This window comes from Helobdella robusta, assembly GCF_000326865.2.
Source record: "Helobdella robusta unplaced genomic scaffold HELROscaffold_28, whole genome shotgun sequence".
Taxonomy (NCBI): Eukaryota; Metazoa; Annelida; class Clitellata; order Rhynchobdellida; family Glossiphoniidae; genus Helobdella; species Helobdella robusta.
Window position 1 is genome coordinate 1,114,072 of NW_008704435.1, and position 22,150 is coordinate 1,136,221.

Below are 22,150 nucleotides of genomic sequence, written 5' to 3' on the forward strand. Positions count from 1 at the left end.
ATGTATGTTGAAGAAGACTTGCTGATAGTTGACGAGGTCGGCGTCTCTAGTCAACAAGCAGGGCGCGAACAAACTTCCGCCCAGCCCGTGTTTTCAGACCCTGAGAGGGTCTATTGTAGAGTGGCGGATCCCGGCCAGGAAAGACTCCGCCGAAGTGAAGGCTCGGGTGGATATTTGTATGCGGACGCGGTTCGGGACCGCGTGGTTGCGGAATTCGAATGTCGCCTGTCGAAAATCTACAGAAGTAATGTAGATATTAAAATCATAGACAAAATCATCAACTTCAGAAAATAAGGTAGTATCAAAAATAGTTTCAGTAAGAGATTGAAGAAGGTCTATACCAACATCTTTTAGAAATAGACATAGATGAATTAGAAGGAAGGAAATCTAAAAAAAATACAGATTCAATAAGGAGGTGATCAGAGTAAGGAACAAAGTAAAGATTATGTTCCAAACAAACATTCTAAAATTTGTTCACTCCTGTTTAATCAATCAGATTTCGTAACATGTTTTAGTGATTGGTATAAAAGAAAATTGAACGGAACTGAGATTGCCAAAACTGTTATGGGGAGGTAAAAGGAAAGTTAAAAGACGATGCAGTACCATCCAAATTTTAGAATGCGTCTGCATATTTGTTCACTCCAACGCAACAACTTCGATCGATAACAAAATCTTCATCAGCTACTCGTCGCGTGTTAGTTATTGTAAGGGCAGAAAAAGCAGCTAAAGAGTTTCAAAAAACTGATTTTCTAAATAATTGTGGATTGAATGATCTAAGGCAACGTTTATCACGTTTATCTGAAAAATGCATTTTTTTCTCAGAATTTGAATAAAAATTTATGAACAACTTTTTGATTATATGCAATAGACCATCATACTCAACAATCTATCTTTCTTTTATTTGATTCGGTTCTGTTGCGGTTGCGCTAATGCATGACAACACCAAAGCAGGAAGAGCAGTGAGCGGGAGTGAAAAGAAGAAAAGAATAGTATTCGTTTGGATAGGCTTGACACGTGTTTTGTCTCTACAGGGAACTCATCAGCAGCCGAATATCTATCAGAATAGTATCTCAGTTTTTTCCTTTATATAGCTCCCACGAATCATTTCGTTAGTTTGTGGTGTTTTATTTATTATTAAAGATTGTTAGTTTTAGTCGTTAGGATTTGCAATCCAACAATATTTTCCCACCAGATCTTCGCGTGTGTGTTGGCAAACGTGATGGGTGTGATTGAATTGTTAAGATCAATCCTGTTTTGTTGTGTCGAAGAATGATTCGCATTGGAGTGGGAACTCTCGTTGTTTGTTTCCTCGATCACGTCGGGATCACAAATATTTTGCGGTTGCGCTAATTTATGAGAACAACAAACCAGGAAAAACAATGAGCGGGAGTGAAAAGAAGAACAGAATAGTATTTGTTTGGATAGGCTGGACACGAGTTTCGTCCCTAACGGGGACTCATCGGCAACCCGAATACCTATCAGAATAGTATCGCAGTTTTTCCTTTATATAGCTCCTACGAATCACTTCGTTAGTTTGTGGTGTGACAAACAAGGGTTCAAGTTTTGAGATAATCCCTACAACATGCACCTGGAAAAAACTTGGTTCTCGTCTACTTTGATGATAGCATCAACGACAGCTTCATTGCTTATGAGAATGAAAATTGTATCGCTGCATCACTTGACAGGAAAGATGTCAGAAAATATTACAGCATGCAGCTAAAATCTTTTTCGCTTGGCCATTCAACACTTTGTAAAATCAATATAAAGATAGCTCTGGTTGTATAACCTACGGTGAAGAAAATTGGAAATATTGGAACATGATCATTAACAAGATTAATGACGTGATCTACAGGACCTGAAAAACAACGGGCAAAAATGAAGGTCGACCATTTGGATAGGTTGTCCCTTATTTATTGGAATAAAGAAGTAACGCCTATGCTAAGGAATAATAGGCTAAGGTGGAGGTAATGTTAAATCCGCCGGAATGGTGGAATTGCGCTATATAATTAGCCATTGTTATCCTTGCTGTATTTGTCAGAATCTCTTGTATAAAAGGGGCAAGAGTAGCAAAGTCAATGGCGAGGTTTGACGCGAAGTTATGATTGTGATTTATGTAGTTACCTGGATTAGTTTAGTGTCTCTATTACTGTTGGCATTCGAATAAACGTTCAACGAAGTTTGCGTTAGAAGTTGTGTTCATCTATCGAAAATCTTGAACCTACGGAATAACGATTTTTTTGACGATCGTTGGAAGCTGCAACACTAGTATTGGAAATATAGAGATCTTTGAAATTTTAACATTGGTGTAGGTAGTAAGGAGTGTCAAAGTCTACAACTATACAATTCTAAAAAACATTTTGATTTGTCCAAATTTGCAAATAAGAAAAATATATAAAACCAGCGAACTGATTAGGGATAGCAAGTTTCAAAAAGGACGAGAATCCAAGAATTTACTCAGATATATTTTTGAAAATTTTGAAAGAAATTTGAAAATTCTTTTGAGACAAGAGAGCAGGTAAAACTTGCTTCATTCCGACTAACACAGAGAATCATTTAATGAGTGTATCGTATTACAAGTTGATGGACTTTTAGATGGACATGACATGAATGAACCGTCGGGCGGAAACAATGACTAAGTTCCCTCAATCTCTACAGGAGCTGTGAACGCGGACAACCGAATAAAAACAAAGACTCAGCCGATATTTTTTAATCTTAACTTCATTTTCAGTCAGAATGCAAAGTTAAAAAACACTATACCTCAAATAAAAAAAATCAGCGTATTCAGAACGTTTCAATTAAATTTAAAATAATTTTTCAATCGACATTTTTTAAAATATTTGCTTCCTATTTTTATTTACTTCTAAACATCGTTGAAATAATATAGCCCATTCGACACATAAATTCACAGGCTGGAGAAATTAAAGAAACTAAATAATTAAAACAAAATAAAAATGCTTTTGACAATTTATATAATCCAACAATATTTTGTAAAAGATATTTTGATGAGAACAGTTTTAACGATGGTTGGCAGTGAGTGAGAACTCATCATCTCCTAATGAACCGTCTATCGTCATCATATCGATCGTCAGCGAAATCGTCCCTCGACCTCCTACCGCCCACGCAAGCTGGCCTACCTCTGTAGCCTCTCGGTCTTTCGTAATCTCTGTAATCATCACAGTAATCATAATCCCCACCAACATCATCATAATCATCATATCTTGACCTCATCCTTCTATCGTCGTCATCACGGTCGTCGTGTAGAGGCATGTAAACTATTCTAGATCTACTGAAATGCTCAGGATGGTGATGCTGGTGCTGTTCATAAACACGTGGGTGGTTTCGATAGTGACTAAACCGATATCCATCATCATCCATAAAGTCATCACGATGGTAATCTACGTAATCAGATCTTCTGCAGTCACGCTCTAAGACATCATATGATGATGTTCTCATGCTATCGAACCTTCGATGCGATGAAGATGATGACGATGGTGCTGGTGGTGATATTTTTCTCATCATTATCCTCTGCACCGGAGCCTCATCTGTTGTGTTTGCAGGAGAAGGCAATCTGCTAACCTTCCTCGTGTACTTTGCATCACGGTCGCCATGATCATGTCTCGATGAACTTTTCCGCTTCTTCACATCATTATCTTTCTTTCTGTGTGAACTCTCTCTGAGTTCAACATCTCTGGATTTAGAATGTGATTGTTTTTTATCAGCACTTTGTTTTTGCTTGTGTTGCATTTGTTCAAGCTCTTCCTGTGCTTTCAGCATGGCTTTGATGGCTCGAGCCCTCATCTCCAACTCCAGAATTTCCAGCTGAGTTTTGTCAATTTCAATTTTGTTGGTGTTGTTGGCGTTTGTTGTTGCTGATGATGAAGTTGAAATTGGAGGTGGTGAGGTAGTATCATGTTCTTTTGTTGTTGTAGTATTTGATGAAGATTGTTTTGAGTTAACAGGTGTGGAAGATGTTTTACAGAGAGATGAAGAGGAGGATGACGATTTGGTGACAACTTGTTTTGTAGCCACCGTATCTGATGTCCAAGTACCAGTTTTTGCATCTGAACTTTTGTCATTACACAATCCATTTGAAGTCTTAATATTAGAACTATTGGTTTGAATAATCTGACGATCATCCACCTTTTGCTCGACTGTTGATAGCTTCGCATCTTGGTTATCATTTTTGTCGGAAAAGTTTTTTTCTTTGTTCTGATGACTATCATCACTAACCTTGTCGTCAACATCGTCATTGAAGTCATCGTTGATGTTGTCTACGAACAATTCAGCAACGGTACTGTTATATTCAAAGTTTTGGGGCTTGAGAGCATTGCTTCTGGCATCTGTTTTCGCATCTTCCTGCACGACCTCCTCGTCATAGTCCAACTCATCTTCATCCATCACGTTCAGATCGTGTGATGTTTTCAATGTGATACTCTTGCGGCTGCTGCTGCTGTTGTTAGTGGTGGTGTCGCTGGTGTCAATAATGGTGTTATTGCCATTGGCGTTGTTCATTTTTGATGAATTAGGCACCGATGTTGATGGAGTTGAAGAGGCGTTGAACGCCATTGCAGTGGATGTTGATTTTATAAGCTGCTCTTTATCATTGATTGTATCACCAACTTTTTCAAGTGCATGTTGATTTTGTTGCTGAGACTGAACAGGCTGTTTGCCCCCATCACTTGAGGAACCTTTCATTTGTTGCTGAAGATTCTGAAGACTGCAAGGTGACATTCGTTTTTGATGCTGATGTAGTTGAGACAGTTCCTGAGACGTCCTCATGTCTGTAAGGCAGCATCAAAACGTTCATGTCAGTCTTAACATATACACAAGACATACTTATTAACCACCACATATAACCCTATTGATAAACCAATTTAAATTGATTAATAAGAAACATGCTTGCACTGACCAGCAGCTGGTTTCGTGGATGACTGATTGTTGTCATCTGCATTGCCAACAGATTCATCTTCATCTTCTGTTGATGATATTTCGGTCGGGTCCATGCCTATGTTCGTTGGTTCAATATGTTAAATAACAAAACAAAATGGCTGTTATACATCTTACAGTTCACTAGAACACTGAGGATCTTTATTCACAAAAACCTAACACGAGGAACGTTAAATATTCATACAAACAGTTATAAAATGTTAAAGTTAGGGGAAAAATTGAAAATTATTAAAACGATATTTCCATAGTTAACATGTTGTTTGGAGCAAATGAAATGGAACTGACCACGGAGTATGCTCAAGATCCTCTTGCATGACATCACATCCAACTGTTCATAACATAACGTCTTCAGTTCAGACAGTGGTGTCGACTGTTTCATATCAAATTATTTTCTCCATTCAACATTAATCAGGTGAACAAAACAAAGAGCATAGATCAATAACGTAACGCAGTAAAAATGTAGCAATAGATAAAATATATATGAACAAATATGACTTTTATGTACAGCAAAATGACATGATACTGAAATAAAAATAATAACAAACATAATGGAAAAAATGAAACATTAATAATACAAAATAAAACATATAGACATACAAATATCATTGTTCAAAGTCTCAACATAACTACATGAATTGTTTTGATTTCTGAGATTTTATGGATTGCTATCAAACAAATGTGAATTATTGAACAATGAAAGTTTCAGAAGTGAAGTAGATGGACTTTACACTGCTGAGGAAATCTCGTGGGGTAAGAAAATTTTGCTTACCGAAAGAGAAAATACGAACAAAGAAGAGCTGAAATTTTCTATTCATGAAAAAACCTAGTTAGATAAACTATGATTTAATCAATGAATTTCGATGAGGGGGAAAAAGGAAAATAATGTCGCTTTTTACTAGGTTAAACTTCTAGGAGTTATTTTTAAGAAATCATTTTTGGCTACCACTGAATGTTATATATCATTTTTAAATTTAATTATTCATATATGTCAGGGTTTTTCAACCGGTGGGGCCGGCCTCCCTTGGGGGGCCAAATGATGCTTTAAGACAGGCCAACTAAGATCTTTTATTTGCACGTATTTTATAAATTATTTCATAAGAAAATGTTTGGTAAAATGAAAGCTCTAAATTTAAATAATCGTCTAATTTGGTGCAAAAAATTGAAGGCAAAGAAAACAACGTCCTACCTCGGGAAACCGGGTCTCTGGACGCAAAACGAAGATTGATTGATTGATTGATTAGCTTTGCAAATATTGCCAAGTCTAACTTATTATCAAATATCAACAACACTGATGACAAAGACAACGGATTTCACTTTGTTCAATCTCGTAAAAAAATAAAATGCGCGAATAAAAAATGTGTTTCAAATGTAAACAAGACAATAGGTAAACTAAATGAATCAGCCTTCGGTAACTCAAAGTTAAAGGGGGTCGAAAAGCACACTGTAGTTGCCTTGGTAAAATAAACCCGAGCGCATTTTTCTTTGTTTACGTATTGTAATATAGCACGTAGAATTTTTCAAAAATATAAATGTTCTAGAAGAGGCCATAAATAGTCAAAATCATCAGTTTATCACTCTCAGCAAAAGTTTTGAAGAATTTTCTATAACTTCACTGAAGCAGTTAGAAGAGAATAAAAAATCAACAAGATTAAATGAGGAAAAGAGTGAATAAACAATGAGGCTGTTTCCTGACGTAGTTAAAGGAAAAGTACTGATTTTAAGGTGGCACAAATTTACTTTGCTGACACAACAAATAAACTCGAAACATTCAATGACAAGGAGAAAAGAAAAAATAATATCATTATCTATAATATGCCAGAGAGTGATAGCCACAAAATTGCAGTCAACAACATGTTAAAGGAAATTACTGGCTCAGATATGGATTCAGAAGTGATTGAGGTGTTCAGGATGGGTAGGAAGTCTGATGAGAACAAGTCAAGACCCATCTTGGTACAGTTTGTAAGTACTAACACTAAAAATCTGGTGCTTGCAAACTGTTATAAATTGAGTAAATCTGTTAATTTCAAAAAGGTCATAATTAATCATAATTTATCCAGGGAAGACAGAGTTAACAACAAAAAAATGTTGTAAGATAAAAAAAGGAGATTGGTGCCAACGATAATGTTGCTAATTGGTCTTTCAGATTAAAGAGTAAACCAGGAGATTTTAACGTTGTTGCTTTTAAAAAACAAAATTTAGTGTCAGAATAAATTCAAGCCTTGAAAGTAAAATTAATTTAAGTGTTTTTTGGTCTAATGTTGATTCTTTGTCAAACAAATTTGATGAATTAAAGCTTTATTTGGGAAGTCAGGTTGATTCACCTGATTTAATTGCATTGAATGAAGTCAATCCTAAGAATCTCAGTTCATTTAGAGTTTTGTCAGAAGTCAATCTAGATGGTTATTCAGTACTCACTTCTGATTTTGCTGAGGTTAATAGAAGAAGTTTATTATTATTCTACAAAAGTACACGAGGTTGTCACAAATTCAACTTTTAAAAAGTTTATGTTAGTCAAGCTTTGTTTTTCCAACAAGATTTTGAATATTTTGTTTATTTACAAACGAAACAAATCCCATCAATGTTAACTTTGACGCTCCACCCATCGAAGATCCGATTCCAGACATCACCGTAGAGGAGCTTACAGAAGCTCTGAAAGCTATGAAGGATGGAAAGGCAGCAGGGCCTTCTGGACTCACAAATGACATTATCAAAGCATCTGGTACTGCAGGTATCCAAACGTTACTACAACTTTGCCGTGAAATCTGGAGAAATTGCTCAATGCCGACTAAATGGAACTATAGCATGACAGTCCCGCTATACAAAGGCAAAGATGATCCATTGAACTGTTCATCATATCGGGGTATACGTCTGTTAGAACACTCCCTGAAAATTGTCGAAAAAGTCATTGAGAGAAGATTAACGTCGTGCATCACGATTGGAAATCATCAATTTGGTTTTCTAGCGGGGAAATCAACAATTGATGCAATTCACATCCTTCCGCAACTGCAAGAGAAGTACCTCGCAAAGCATCAACAACTATCACACATTTTTGTAGACCTTGAAAAAGCATTTGATCGAGTTCCCCGTGAAGCAATCAGGTGGAGTCTACGTCGACAACTCATTCCAGAATATCTTGTTCGACTTGTGATGGAAATGTATACGAATACTAAGACTCTTGTCAGCACAACGGTTGGAAACACAGATGCATTTGACATCGGCGTTGGAGTTCACCAAGGCTCGATTCTCAGTCCACTGTTATTTATAACTGTGATGGAAGAAATCACAAAACCGATACGCACTGGTGACATTTGGAATCTAGTATATGCTGATGATATCGTTTTAACTGCCACGTCTGAGCAGAATGCAGCACAGACGTTTGAAGATTGGAACACCAGACTCGCCGATCATGGATTCAAAGTCAATATCAGCAAAACCAAAGCAATGAACACTGGTGAACCCATCCAATCCACAGCTACTGGACGATGGCCCTGTTTAGTTTGTAAAGCTGGTGTAGGTAACAATTCAATCAAGTGTCAGCAGTGTAACCAGTGGTGTCACAAACGTTGATCAAAAATAATTGGTACTTTATCTAAAGTGTCCAATTTTGTTTGTCCTGCTTGCATCAATCCACAACAACAAATTCAAAATAGCACTGTTTTTGAAGCCATTAAAATAGAGAAAGTCACATCGTTTCAATATCTAGGGGATGTTCTGGATTGTACTGGAACAGCTGAAGCTGCCGTTCGAGCACGCATACGTGCAGCCTGGAATAAATGGCATCTCCTGCCTCTATATTGATGCGGCGTGACATCCCACTACCACTACGATCAAGACTTTATAAATCTGTGATACGTCCGGTGTTGTTATATGGTGCAGAAACATGGCCAATGACAACCAAACTGGAACAACTTCAACGAACCGACATGAAAATGCTCCGATGGATGCAACGAATTAGTCAAATCTACCAAAATCCTGCGTCGTGCTGGTTTAGATGATATAAAGGACGAATGCCGGCAACACCGTCTGCGGTGGTTTGGTCATGTCAAACGAAGTGGAAACAGTGCCATAACTTCTCTTGCAGATGTTGAAGTACCTGGCACACGTCCCAAAGGCCGTCCAAAGAAGTCCTGGTCGCAAACAATCGAGCAAGACATGAAAGCTCTAAATTTAAATGAAATGGATACAACTGATCGTCTAATTTGGCGCAAAAAGTTGATGGCAAAGAAAACAACGTTCTACCTCGGGAAACCGGGTCTCTGGACGCAAAACGAAGATTGATTGATTGATTGATTTACAAAAGCCCCTAATCTAATGATGAAAATAACAGCAAGCTGTTATCACTGAAAGCTGAAGGACTGGCAATGACTGGAGATTTTATGATGTTGGAGGGTTTCCTGAGATAAATTGGGATTCATTCAGCTGTAAAGGTAATAACGACAAAATTGAGAACAAATTTCTAAATATCTTGAAAGATAAGTTTTTATTACAATACATCAACAATCCTACAAGATTTAGAGGTGGTCAGTCAGCTAACATCTTATATCTGGTGATCTCAAATCAGGAATTTGTTAAAAATGTAATGATTTATCCACCTCTGGGAATCACTTGAACAACTACAATTTCGTCTATAAAAACAGAGCCAATAAACAAGGAGTTGGGATGTTCATCAAAACTGATCTCGATTTCACTGTTTGTAATGACTCTGTGTACGAAGATGAAGTGATTGACATGCTCTATATTAATATTAAAACTAAGCGTGTCATCTAATGAAATTGTAGCTCTCCATCGCCCAACAAGTTCAAACATTGATCCATCCAGTTTAAAATTTACTAGGCCAAAGAAGTATGGGACAAAATTACTCTCCCAGAAATTAAATCTATCAAGTTACTACATTTATTCAAAATTAAACTTGAAAATTTTTTAAGAGATAAATTAAAAAATATGAACAATATCTGATGTTTTGCTTCTTGCTTTTCTTTTTTTTTATTTGTTTTGGATAATGGACTAGAATAATGAACTTTTTAAAAATGTATTGCAATAATAGTAATTTTTTGTGGCTTCCATGTAATTTCATTTCAAGCATTCAATTTTTAAATTTTTGTCTGAAATGATTTGGCGAAATAAAAAAATACGAAATACATACATGTACACATACCCAAAAGCCATATACACACATATAATATTTTATAGTTGAACAGGCAACTGCATATTATAACAAAAAAATAACTGTATTTTTAATAAGCAACGTTAGTTATATCATGCAGAAAACCACTCTTTATAATATTTAATAATGTTTTGAACAGTCGATACCAGGAACGTTTTAAAAATTAATTAAAAATTAGTTCCAAATCTTGTTTGATCAACTGAAAATGTTTTCAGCAAAGAAACACAAGATTTCTGTTATATAAAATGTACCATCTCAAATCACCCGGAGATAAATGGCACTAAACTAATCAATCACTCTTCTCGATTGCATCTTTATTTGGCCGACAACAGATGAAGTTAATTTTTTACGCAGGTTCTGTTGGATTTTGAAACATCACCAGAATTTATCACTGATTCAATGAGTGTGAGAATATTTTTGTTAACATCGTACAAAACGAGGGTTGCAAATTTTGGTGCCGGCAAAACTACTCATCAGCAGAGTTCTTGCATACACTTTTGTAAAATCACTATGATTCCATGCAAGACATATGCAGATGTTTAACATGAGCATTCTTTACAATACCAGAAAAAAAAAGCCTGACTGGTTTCTTGAAGTCAATCACACAATGAGGTTAAATTTACCACCCAACAAAAATTGATAACAACAAATAAATTGATATCTAATTTAATCTATTAGAATTTGTAACATAACAATTTAACACTAGCCAATAAAAATTAATTAACTAAAATGGAACTCATAAAAATAGATTTTAAAAAGCATCTAATCAATGCCAAAACAACAAAAAAATTTAACAAAAAAAATAATTTAATAGCAAATGATAATAACAGTAGCAACCTTCAAAATCTCTGGCAACATTGTTCTGAGTTTGATGCTGCTGATGCTTTTAAACATGTTGTCCACCATCTGCTTCTTGTCATCCATGTAGCCAGCAATGGGCAGCAATTCTTTGTTCAGGTCGAGGTCAGATTCACACTCACTCTCACAGCTTGCCCGCTTCCTACCTTTAGAAGTTTTACTCTGCATTTAAAATTAAAAAATAAAGGATATTAATAATGATGAAATATTGATTCACAATATAATCGCTTCTAATTTAATGAGAAAGAATATATCATTCAAAGAATCCACCAAAATATGCGAGCAAGTTTTTGAAGCTAGATGAAATAAGTCAAGTCATTCACAATTTCTTTACATTTTCAGTCAAGAAATGCAAAAAACTTATCAAAAAAAGTGAGAAATGAAACTTTCAGCTAAGCCACATACCTTAATGAAGTTAGATAGAAACTCATCACAAGAGTAAAGGCTCAATTGTAAAGAGTGAAGAATAATAATAGAATAAAATTATTTAAAAGCTATGTAAAAATGAAGGTTATTTGATACTGTTAACCTATTTAATTTATATTAGCTAATTGATGCCCATAAGTTTACCAACTGTTTATATAATATTTCATTAGGCAATTGTTAATAAAATATTGTGTATATTGTGATTGTACGTATGATTTTTCATTTCTATTTTTGTGGTGTGTGCTTGTAGGTATATAATTTATAGTTGTAAGTGTGAATGTGTGTGTCGAAGAGCTAAAATTGACATTACTTTCTATTAAATTCATTACATTATTTTCACTCAACAACCAATTTAAAACTATTAAAGAACCATTTAAAGCAGTATTTATTCGAGCAGGCCTTTGGGAGGCCATTCTGATGCCTCTTCATTCAGTTGCCCATGACTCTATGCATAGAGTGCTTTCAGGAATAACATGATCGATGTTTGTTGGACTTTTATTTCAATCATTCTCAATTTCCATTCAATAAAATAGGTGATTTTGATTTGCTTTATGTCTATTTTCAATTTTGAAGCATTTTTTAAAAGTTTTACTAACTTTCATGTAATGTAATTTTAATGAAAAATTTTAAATCTTAAAAAATAACTTTTGTTAATTGACAGTGAGTATGTATTATGTACTATCAACATTAATATTGGCTGTTATGTTAATAAACAATTAATAAAATATTATTTATTTTAAATTTAGCTAGTGAATACTAATAAATTACGTGTGCATGATATGCCAATTCGGAACGCATCTTCTTATTTAGAATGCATCACACAGTGTTGATTTATTAATTTTATATTATTACAATTAAATACATAATATTAATAAATATTATGATGTAATAAATAAAAAATTTATGTCAAAAACTAATAAATAACTAAAACAATTAATTTTTTATCATTATTTAATTTAATCTATAAATCAGTAATGTTATATTATATAACAACCGATTTTTTCTTGGCATCTCTTTTTTGCCTCCCGCCGGAAGATGAACTGGGCGACGATAATGATGAGGAACCACTACTACTACAATCATTATCAGAAGCACTGGAGGAACTCTCCCCCCCACTACCACTGCCACTATCGCTGCTACTGTTACTGCTGCTTGAACTTGGTGGCGTGGAGTTGAACTTCTTTCGTTTCTTCTTCACGACTTTTTCGTTCGGTTTCGTCATTTTGCGAGAATAGTCACCGCATTGAGTTGAATCGGCAGCCATGGTCACACTCGACATAATGTGTTTGTTCAGAAAATTCTCTAACAAAACATCACTAAACTAAAAAACGTTGGTAATCAAGAACACTACACCGTAACTCAGCCCACTTTTTGTTTTGACAATGATATGCCTGCTGTTATATATCATTCGTATATGAATTAATAAACTGATTTATTTATAAATATCAATAACAAACAGATAAAAGTAAAATTAAGCAAAAATTGTGCAGTTAGGGTTTTAGTGACAATCAACAAAAGTGGGAGGAGCTTAACGGCTAATTATTCACGACTTACCCTGCCGAACGTTTACTTGAAATATGTTTCAATGTAATCGTTGATTCTTAATTACGATCATCTACTAATTCTCAACCTTTATCGATAAAATTGTCAAAACCGTCGAACCACTTAAAACCAAAATATGCAATCATAGATAGTTAAATAAAATAATTATGTAGAATTCATAAATATTAGTTATCTTTGCAATTGTCTAATGTCATATATATTTATAACATAAATATAAAAAAATTTTTTTAGCCTTTATTATTTCAGCTTTGATATACGCAGAACCACTAACAATTTTACAGATATATTATTATATATCTTTTATTATGTTCTTCATATCTTCATCCATTGGTTTGAAGCAGCCATCTTCGCCACAAAGGCTGTTTATCCTTTTCAAACGACGTACACATGTATTTTATGTGCACGCGCAAGCACCGCATCATATACGTTGAGTATATGATAGCCATTGAGATGTTTGACTCAGCGAGCATTTGAACCACTGAGCCATCTCGCCGGCCAACATGCGACAACTTACGTCGTATATGTAAAGAATGTTATATTCTATATATAAGGTTCTATTCTATATATATATATATATATATATATATATTATATGTGTGTGTGTGTGTGGTGTGTGTGTGTGTGTGTCTAATGTTTAAATTTTTTAAGATTTATTTAATTTAAACGAATGAAACATAATTTAAAACTCTGTGCCAATCAACCAGATAAGCAGGAAGATTAAATTTAAAATAACAAAATAAGGCTTTTGCAAATAGCCCCTTGCCCTAAAGAAAATAATGCATCAATAAACATTTAGAACGTGAAAAATACAATATAAAAAAAAATCAAGTTCATTTCATAAATTAAGAAATAGAGATGGAATTCTGAACATGTATTAAATGTGTATTAAATTTTCATAAGCATAAAAAGTTTCTAATTTAATTTTTAAAGTCTCAAGAACTAATGCCTCAACAATATTATCTGGTAAAGCCATGGATATATTTATTTATATTCATGGGTAAAGACTTCCAGGCCTGAACACGATTCAAATAGAAGATCTGACGGTTTAAAACTGGGCAAATCGTTAGGTTAAATATGTTGTGAACTATCCGATAAACTAGGATCATATCACCTCTATTCTTACGATACTAAAGAGATGGTATGTCAAGGATTTGTTGTCTGAATTTTTACATTTTATTGTAATTTTCGATGCTCTCCTTCGATGCTCTCCTTCGATGCTTTTTACAATTTCATTTATTAGTTATTTTTATATTTTATTCTTTCAAGTAAAATAATGCTAATGACAATTAAAAAAAAGAACCACGTTTCTGATATTTTCTGTATGTGCCCATACTTTGTTGACTCCTTGTTTGTTCAAAGTGAGTACTTAACCCTCATTTTATTAGTTTTACAATCGTCTAATTATTAGACGATTGTAAAACTCTAATATAACACTTTTGCATATTTTCATTATCGATAATTCCTCTGTTTCTAAATTTATTTTGTTCTATCATGCATAAAATAAACTAAAATTTTGGTTTTAAACTCAAGAAACTTGAAAATGATTTACGATCAACCGTTAGAAAAATCGAAAAGTTAAATTGGACGTTATCTAACGCTGAACATGCTGTGATTTTCATCAATAATATATATATATATATATATATATATATATATATATATATATATATATATAACTGACGACCAGAGAAAAAATCATTTCTACTGTCACAATCACAAGTCATTCCTTAATTTTCTAGTAAAATACTGAATATTTGAATTTCAGCTGATGGTAACCTTGCGCTTCACGCCTCTTGACAATATTATCATACAAATGTTAGGCTTTCAATTCGTCAAAGCAAGTCGAAGATCTGTTGATTATACCCAGGCTATTTCTTTGCTTAATGCTTATTCATTATGCTTTGTTACAGCACCAAATCTAGTTTCAGCCACGTAGGAGGAGGTGCTAATAACAATTCCCTCTATTTTTCTAAATACCCCCTTGGGGCATTTTTGCCCTGGTTGAATACCTATACCTATGAATACCTAATACATATATATATAAATGAATAAAAAAAAATGTCGGATTTTTTTTAATTATGCAAACCAAATATGTAAAAAAGTTAACGACCAAAAATTAAAAAATAAATATATATATAATTTTCTCCGGACTTACAAAACTTTTTTTGATCAAGATGAAAAAGAATATAAATCAAATGACTTCATCAGAACTAATTGTACTGTGAGTTGAGCATTCTGCCAACTTTGTAAAACTAACTACAATCATAGTTATGGAGAGTTAAAAAAATCATGTTCTGGAAGATTGAAGGTCCTCATAGGCTTTTTATTGAAGTCCAGTAAAACAAAACGTTTGAATCCAATTGACGAGAATGAACAAATCCTATACGTAAAATACTTTCTTTGGATCCAATCATCATCAATCAAAATAAATTTCTAGGATCCAATTATCCATTCACTTATCTATTAATTGGTTTAAATCACTCTCTTGTACTATCATTCGTTCCTTTATTCATATATTAATATTATTAATTTAATAATTTTTTTGTTCATTAATTCGTTTATTAAAAAGATTCGATCATTGAAAATTCATAGACATTATTCTTTTCATGCTCAGATATTTGAACCAATTGGCTTTCCTCTTTTGCCTCTTTCTGATGTGTCAGATAATCCTGGTCAAATGTAAAGATGGACTCTATGGACGATTTCAGTTCGGAGAATGTCGGTCTGCTTCGTGATTCTGAATGCCAGCAACTGCACATGACGGCATACCTGAATGTTAGATGAGCACACGTGTTCTAATTAGCTCCGGAACTTAGCTCCTTGTTTGTATGTTTGTGCTATGTAAGTGAACATTTATATAAATATTATATATATATATATATATATATATATATATATATATATATATTTACATGTGTGTGAAGCGATGAAAATCATGCTTGAATCGCTTGGACCAACTGATTGATGTAGCTATCTTATCTACGTTTAAATTACTACGTTTACAGGATCGAGAAATTGTATCCTATTGAAATTGCAAATGCATCAAATATTAATAAGCAGGTACCCAAACGTCCTATTTTTTTAAATTTACTTAATAAATCTCTATGCGCTGGATATACATGGCATGTTTCCACGTGGTTGAAGAAGTAAAATAAGCACAATATTAACATAGACAGCTTATTTAGAAGTTTTGTGAGCAAGCAGTTCAGTAATTAAAATTTTTAAAAAACATCTAGCGACAATATTCGGCTCTGGTTCCGGCCAGATATCTTTTTTTAACTATCCAACCCTATCCGAATTTGGCCGGATATCGAAAAGTTTTACACGATACGGTGCACCCCTGGTTCTATTCAATTGTTACATTTTATAATACTATTAGAGCTCAGTTTCAAAATAGACTACACTGGTTTAGAATAAAATAAAATTGATAAAACCAACAAATAATCAGGAACAATCTCTGGTTTCTCAAGTCTTTCGCCTCTCTTTAGAAAATGTTTGAGTTCTCGATGCTGCAGATCAAAGTATGGACTGCCTCCTCGCGTGAAAACCTCCCACATCAGGACTCCATACGACCACTTCAACGGTCATTCAGTTGACGTTTTCATAAATGTCAAATAAACATTTAACGCAAACTACTTTTATTTAAGGTTTATTAAAATTTAATGGTATGATGACAGCGAAATTAATAATCAGAAAAAATCTTCTGCATGATGGTGAAGTTATAAAATATTGCTTGCACAAATATTTGCAGTTTTATTAATCATAAATTGTCATGTTTTTTAAAAAGAATCATTTACTTATTTGTATAAAATCTCAAAACAGACCACGTCAGTTTTTTCCGAGAATTGAAGCTTTCCGCTTAGGCATTCAATGGGCATCCATTTGTAGGGCAGAGGAATGGATCTGTTCTCCGCGATATAGTAGTTTGTCTCGTACAGGTCTCTGGCCAGTCCAAAATCAGCGACTTTCACTGTTAGGCTGCTGTCAACCCTGCAAACAAGTTTAACGTTTTCTCTATAAATAAAAAATAATGTTAAAATTTTGCAACGCTCAATGATGATATCAATAAATTAACTACACGTTAATGTTTAAAATTTTTATCATTACTGACATGCAGTTTCTTGCAGCTAAATCCCTGTGAACAAATTTTTTAAGAGCCAGATACTCCATTCCTGATGCGACTTGAAGACAAAAGTTCAAAAGTTCGCCTAGAACAAATTTCTGCAAACGAATTAATATCATTAACAATGAAAATATAATTATTCCAAACATTTAAAATTATAAAACCTATTTAAGTTACGAAAAAAGTGGCTAAGTTATTTTTTAATAGTAATCAGCAAATGCAAGCCAAACGAACAATTACATTTTTTTCATCAAGCACGTAAGATCTCAAATCCCCATTCTCCATAAAAGGCAGGATGACGTTAGGAATGTTGTCTTCAATGGTGATGGCAAGCAGTGTGAGGACATTTGGATGACTGAAATCCACCATCATCACTGCTTCTTCTAGGAAGTTTGTCTTCTTCATCATGTTAAATCGCGCTTCTGTCGTGTTTAACATTTTTGTTTGAAATGATTTTTGTGACATTTAACGAGCCAGTCTACAGAATGATGCTCCAACCAGAACGAAATTGGCGAATTAAACGTTAACCAAACTTATATAGAACGAAATAATTTTTGATAATTTTTCCAAAGTACTGATACGTTGAATATCTTAAAATAGCAAAAATTTTGATAACGTCTGGCACTTACCCCCGTGTATTGTCTTTATAGCCACTGGTTTCTCATTGTATTGTCCGAAATAAACTTTTCCAAAAAAGCCTACAAATTTGAATATTCATGTTAATCCATCTTCAATAAACACATAAAAATATTTATTCAAAATCTTTCGACATAATTTACAAAAATTTGCCTTTTCCAATTTCCTGCTGTTTGATGACATGTGCCGCGTCGACCAGACATCTCTGCACCTTCAATCGCAGCGGCTCATCTATGTCGTCCAGTAAGCTGCGCGCACGCACTTCGTGTACTTCCTTGGGTATTACTTTTTCTACAAACAATATTTTAAAAAACGATTTTAAAACATTCTTTAATTCGAAATGAAAATTAGTTTTTTGCACTGGCATGGTGTGGTGTGATGTCACATTTTGAAGTAAAATATCACCTTTAAAGCATAACTTCTTCCTCTTAGCACAACAAACAATTGAAACAACAAGCACGATAAGCAGAATTCCCCCGACGGAGCCAAGAACAGCAGCCAGAATAATCGGTGTCCAGTTGCGATCGTACTGGATGAATCCGACCACCAGCTTCAAAGAGCCCACCAGCACCTGAGCAGTTGAGCATGTTAGAATATGTTATACATTGAACCATCATACTTTGTTTAACCATCCTAGCATGATAAATATAATAATACAATCAAAAAATAAGCTGTACATTTAAGAATCAGGCGCTACGTGAAATCGGTGGAGCCATTATTCAAAAAGTAAAAAAAACATTACATACTTATCCAAATTGTTTTGGTGGCAAAATCAGTTTAGATTGAACAATTGGTATAAGTACAATTGTTTGGTGATTAAAAATACAATTTTTATGATATTACATTTTTCATAAAATAAAAATCTTCAATAGAGTGGTAACAAAATTTAATTACTTTAATTTCACAAGCTTCATTCAAATAACAACCGGCTGGCTTCGTAGAAGGAGGTCTAAATAATATGGAATTGCTTTTCAAGTCAACCACTTCGGCATTAACGTTTTGGACCATCACTTGGTAATCAGCGAGTTCTAAACCAAATTCATCTTTAGTGCAACCCGTTAGCCCGTTCCCCTTTCAAATGTATGAAAATCAACTCTCATGTTTGAAATTATTGCAAGACTTATGTTTGTTCTGATATTTAAAATAAAAGAAATTAAAACGTACGCTGATCATAACCGTCGGATTGTCAGTGTCTCTCGGTAGCTCCCGGATGTAAGGATACAAAATGCTGATGTTCGGATCCGGACAAAGAGTGAATTTTATGAATCCAGGCTCGTTGATTAGATATATATTTTCATCACATGAAAATTTTGAATAAATCGAAAAAGCAAAAATGTAGGTAGCATAGTCTCTACTTATTGAACGGTCATTCAAATTAACGGTGTAACAGGTCATTAGCTTTTCTTCTGAGTTCACAGTGCAAACCTGGAAATATTTTTAGCGAACGTTTGAATAAAATTTTAAAATTAAATGCAAATCAAGCTCTACGCTAATAATGAAAGCTTGAACAAAAAATTGAACGAAGTGTTTCGCACCCGTTTAGTAATGTCAGTTAGATTAACAGATGATTCAAATATGTAACTAGATCCAGAGAATGCTTGAGTCAGCAAAGTTGGATTAGGTGCAAAGTTGAGATTTTGTCCTTCAAATACCACTTTGATACCCCCACTGTAAAAAAATAAAGTTATTTTCTTATTAATATTTTTCTAATTAATTGCCAGAGGTATCGGCAACGCACACAACGCTACATTCATTGCGTGTAAGGTGGGCATATCTTTGCGTGCGTGTGCAGTCACTCCAACAACAAGACCAGGTGCATTAACTATTACACCATCTCGCATTTCAAAGTTTTTGAACATAATTTGAAATTTGTTGTTAGAAATCAATTATTGTGCAAACTGCTGAAGAAACCTCTTTGTTGAAATGATGTTAAAAAATAGCAATTAGAAGCAATTAAGAAAGCAGTTTTTACTTTTTCAATTACCTTATCATGATCGATTTACGTTTCATTACATTAACTACGGGGTTAGCTTTCAAGAGATAGGCTATGTTGTCCAAAGCCACGCAGAAACTCTCCCAGCAGACTTTCACAGGGAGGTTCAATCCAACGGATGATTCGTTGTAACTACCAGTGCAACATTTGCTGGAGGCATCGTCTATGTAAGTCCCATTAGGATATCTGAAATGTCAAACACCTCTTAAATTCAAAAAAATTTTCATCGTTGGTAAAATCTTTGTCATACTAAATGATTAAAATTTATTAGTTATCTAAAACTAAACTGGATAACATCGTACATATTTCTAAAGCGAGTACAAATCTGAGCCTTTGTGATACATTTGGGGGCTAAATCACATGATTCTTCTCCTATGTAAACTTTGCTGGCCGCTGAAAAGTTCCAACACGATCCTTGGAAGAGACTGACATGTTGCCATCCTCCGATGGGTCCGTAGGTGGGGTATATGTAGGGGGAGTTGGGAGATTTGCACGTGGACTGAAATAATGTTAAATCAATATTTTGATTGTAGGTTAGGGCTGAGTTGCTTGGTTGTTTAATTTGAACACAATGTGCAGAACTACAAAAAAACTTGGAAAATACTTTATTTGGTTAGTGATCAATTCAAATAACAATTTCAACAAAATAAATTCTGTTAATAAATTTATATAAATTGAAGTTGAAATAGTAACACAATCTCTGGAGCCAACATCGTCCCTGCACAAACACCTGTCCTGCTGATCACACGGGGAGTTTGCGTTGATAACGCCAGGAAGGAAACAATTGCAGACGTTGCCGACTGCTGTGAATCTGTTTTGTCAGTCGGTTGCCAAATAATCAAAATAATCGTATGCTCAAGTTCAATGTTTTATGACGATCATTTAAAATTCATTTGGTATTTCGGAGTAGTTAGAATTAAGAATATTGAAATACTTTGGTTGAATTTGAAAAAAAAATGAAATTTATTTTCAAAATCTATTTATTTCCTTAAACATACAACACATTTTTTAAAGTCTCCCAAGTCTTTTAACACATCTGTTCAATAACCTTCCTAATGCCGATATATCCTTGATGACGATTGAAGCAGTGGAGTTTATCGTAATGTTGAAGGTGATTGCCAGCTTGTTAAAAACCGTCCACCAGGTCACATTGTTGTTGCCCGCCACATAAAAATCTTCAAGGTCAACTATTACGTTGCTCCCATAACTTTTAAAATAATAATAAAACATAAATTTGGTAATAATGCATATAGACTTGAATGATTAGTTATTAGCTAAGTTAGGCAAGTTAAGATTCAAACTGCTTGTATAAAAACATACATTAACATAAACATCATATACTTAAATTTAACGACAGATAAAAAATATATAAAGTTATTGATTAATTCAAATTGACAAAAAACATTAAAAAAAAATATTTAAAGTATTTTTTAATAAAAACATGAAAAAGTCTCAGATGGCAGATGTTACAATTCGTTTAAAGTGCACATAAAGACGACAAACAAGCCAACTCGTATTTTTCAATTCCCACCTCAGGCACTGGTAGTACACATTGTTGACCAGTCTGAGGTAAGATTCCCTGCAATCAGTCCCCACCCGGTGCAGCCAGGTGCGTTCATCGTTTTGTAGGGATACCGTGTAACTCGAGCTTGCAACACTTTCTGTTTGTATGCTTATCTTTTGGATCTGCATTCACATTTATATCATTTTCTCTGTGCAAATGTATATTTTTTTGTTTACAAATATTTCTAACATTACTCAAAAATTAAATTAAATATTTTTAAATAAACACAAAACCATAAATAAGAATGAAGTAACATCAAACCATCGCGGAAGGAAGGAAGATGTTGATCGTCATCGAATGCGAAATTCTGCCGGCTGCCACTTCAAAATGTGTCTCAGGGTTGTTGTCAAACATGTTGGCTGTTGAATCGCTACTAATCTGTGGTGGTAACGATTGATAATCCACGCCGTCAACTGAAAATGAAACATTTTGAAAATTCAGCAGGAGATTAGTGACTGTTACGGTGTTGGTCGTAGTGTAGAGAAAAAGTGCTTGTAATAATAGCCGTAAGATAACTGCCTGCGATTCTGATTTAAGCATGGTAACAAAACGAATGAAAGTTTCAAAAATATTCTTAGTTGTTTAGAGTTAAATGTGGTGTTCTTATTTAATATGTCTAATTTATAGTGTGAGTTTGTATTCAAATGCGTTTTCACATTCTCAAAATTTAATAACAGCTTGACAATGTAACAATGCACTAGGGCGAATTATTTCCAAACTTCCTGACACGCACACACACATACACGCACACACACACACGCACACACACACGCACACACACACACACGCACACACACACACACACACGGAAGTACATGTGAAGTGTTGCCTATGAATATAAATATCTAAACAAAGTTGGAAACTTTACACAAAAAT

At 34.1% G+C, this 22,150-nt stretch overlaps 6 protein-coding genes across 6 annotated transcripts; 2 read left to right on the forward strand and 4 right to left on the reverse strand.

Moving 5' to 3' along the window:
• On the forward strand, window positions 1-727 carry HELRODRAFT_173957 (hypothetical protein; the record flags this gene model as incomplete). Its single annotated transcript, XM_009020522.1, has 3 exons — window positions 1-244; window positions 497-572; window positions 682-727. 3 exons carry the CDS (start codon window positions 1-3, stop codon window positions 725-727), a joined length of 366 nt encoding a protein of 121 aa, XP_009018770.1.
• A 1,972-nt stretch (window positions 728-2,699) lies between these two features.
• Window positions 2,700-5,326, reverse strand: HELRODRAFT_192106 (hypothetical protein; the record flags this gene model as incomplete). Its single annotated transcript, XM_009020523.1, has 3 exons — window positions 2,700-4,781; window positions 4,910-5,005; window positions 5,233-5,326. The coding sequence occupies 3 exons, from the start codon at window positions 5,324-5,326 to the stop codon at window positions 3,046-3,048; spliced, it is 1,926 nt and encodes a 641-aa protein (XP_009018771.1). The 3' UTR covers window positions 2,700-3,045.
• Window positions 5,327-6,759: 1,433 nt separating this feature from the next.
• HELRODRAFT_173959 (hypothetical protein) lies at window positions 6,760-9,556 on the forward strand (the record flags this gene model as incomplete). The annotated part of the gene is made up of 2 exons (XM_009020524.1): window positions 6,760-6,902; window positions 9,301-9,556. The coding sequence occupies 2 exons, from the start codon at window positions 6,760-6,762 to the stop codon at window positions 9,554-9,556; spliced, it is 399 nt and encodes a 132-aa protein (XP_009018772.1).
• Window positions 9,557-10,918: 1,362 nt separating this feature from the next.
• On the reverse strand, window positions 10,919-13,031 carry HELRODRAFT_192107 (hypothetical protein; the record flags this gene model as incomplete). The annotated part of the gene is made up of 3 exons (XM_009020525.1): window positions 12,950-13,031; window positions 12,390-12,789; window positions 10,919-11,131 (listed from the first exon to the last, which is right to left on the reverse strand). Exons 2-3 carry the CDS (start codon window positions 12,672-12,674, stop codon window positions 10,919-10,921), a joined length of 498 nt encoding a protein of 165 aa, XP_009018773.1. The 5' UTR covers window positions 12,675-12,789; window positions 12,950-13,031.
• Window positions 13,032-15,020: 1,989 nt separating this feature from the next.
• HELRODRAFT_192108 (hypothetical protein) lies at window positions 15,021-17,519 on the reverse strand (the record flags this gene model as incomplete). The annotated part of the gene is made up of 5 exons (XM_009020526.1): window positions 15,021-15,727; window positions 16,397-16,533; window positions 16,783-16,948; window positions 17,070-17,179; window positions 17,322-17,519. 5 exons carry the CDS (start codon window positions 17,517-17,519, stop codon window positions 15,520-15,522), a joined length of 819 nt encoding a protein of 272 aa, XP_009018774.1. The 3' UTR covers window positions 15,021-15,519.
• Window positions 17,520-17,856: 337 nt separating this feature from the next.
• On the reverse strand, window positions 17,857-21,814 carry HELRODRAFT_192109 (hypothetical protein; the record flags this gene model as incomplete). Its single annotated transcript, XM_009020527.1, has 11 exons — window positions 17,857-18,008; window positions 18,123-18,288; window positions 18,612-18,788; window positions 18,882-19,142; window positions 19,253-19,385; window positions 19,702-19,896; window positions 20,013-20,209; window positions 20,404-20,524; window positions 20,759-20,917; window positions 21,242-21,396; window positions 21,536-21,814. The coding sequence occupies 11 exons, from the start codon at window positions 21,812-21,814 to the stop codon at window positions 17,857-17,859; spliced, it is 1,995 nt and encodes a 664-aa protein (XP_009018775.1).
• Between the last annotated feature and the right edge of the window lie 336 nt (window positions 21,815-22,150).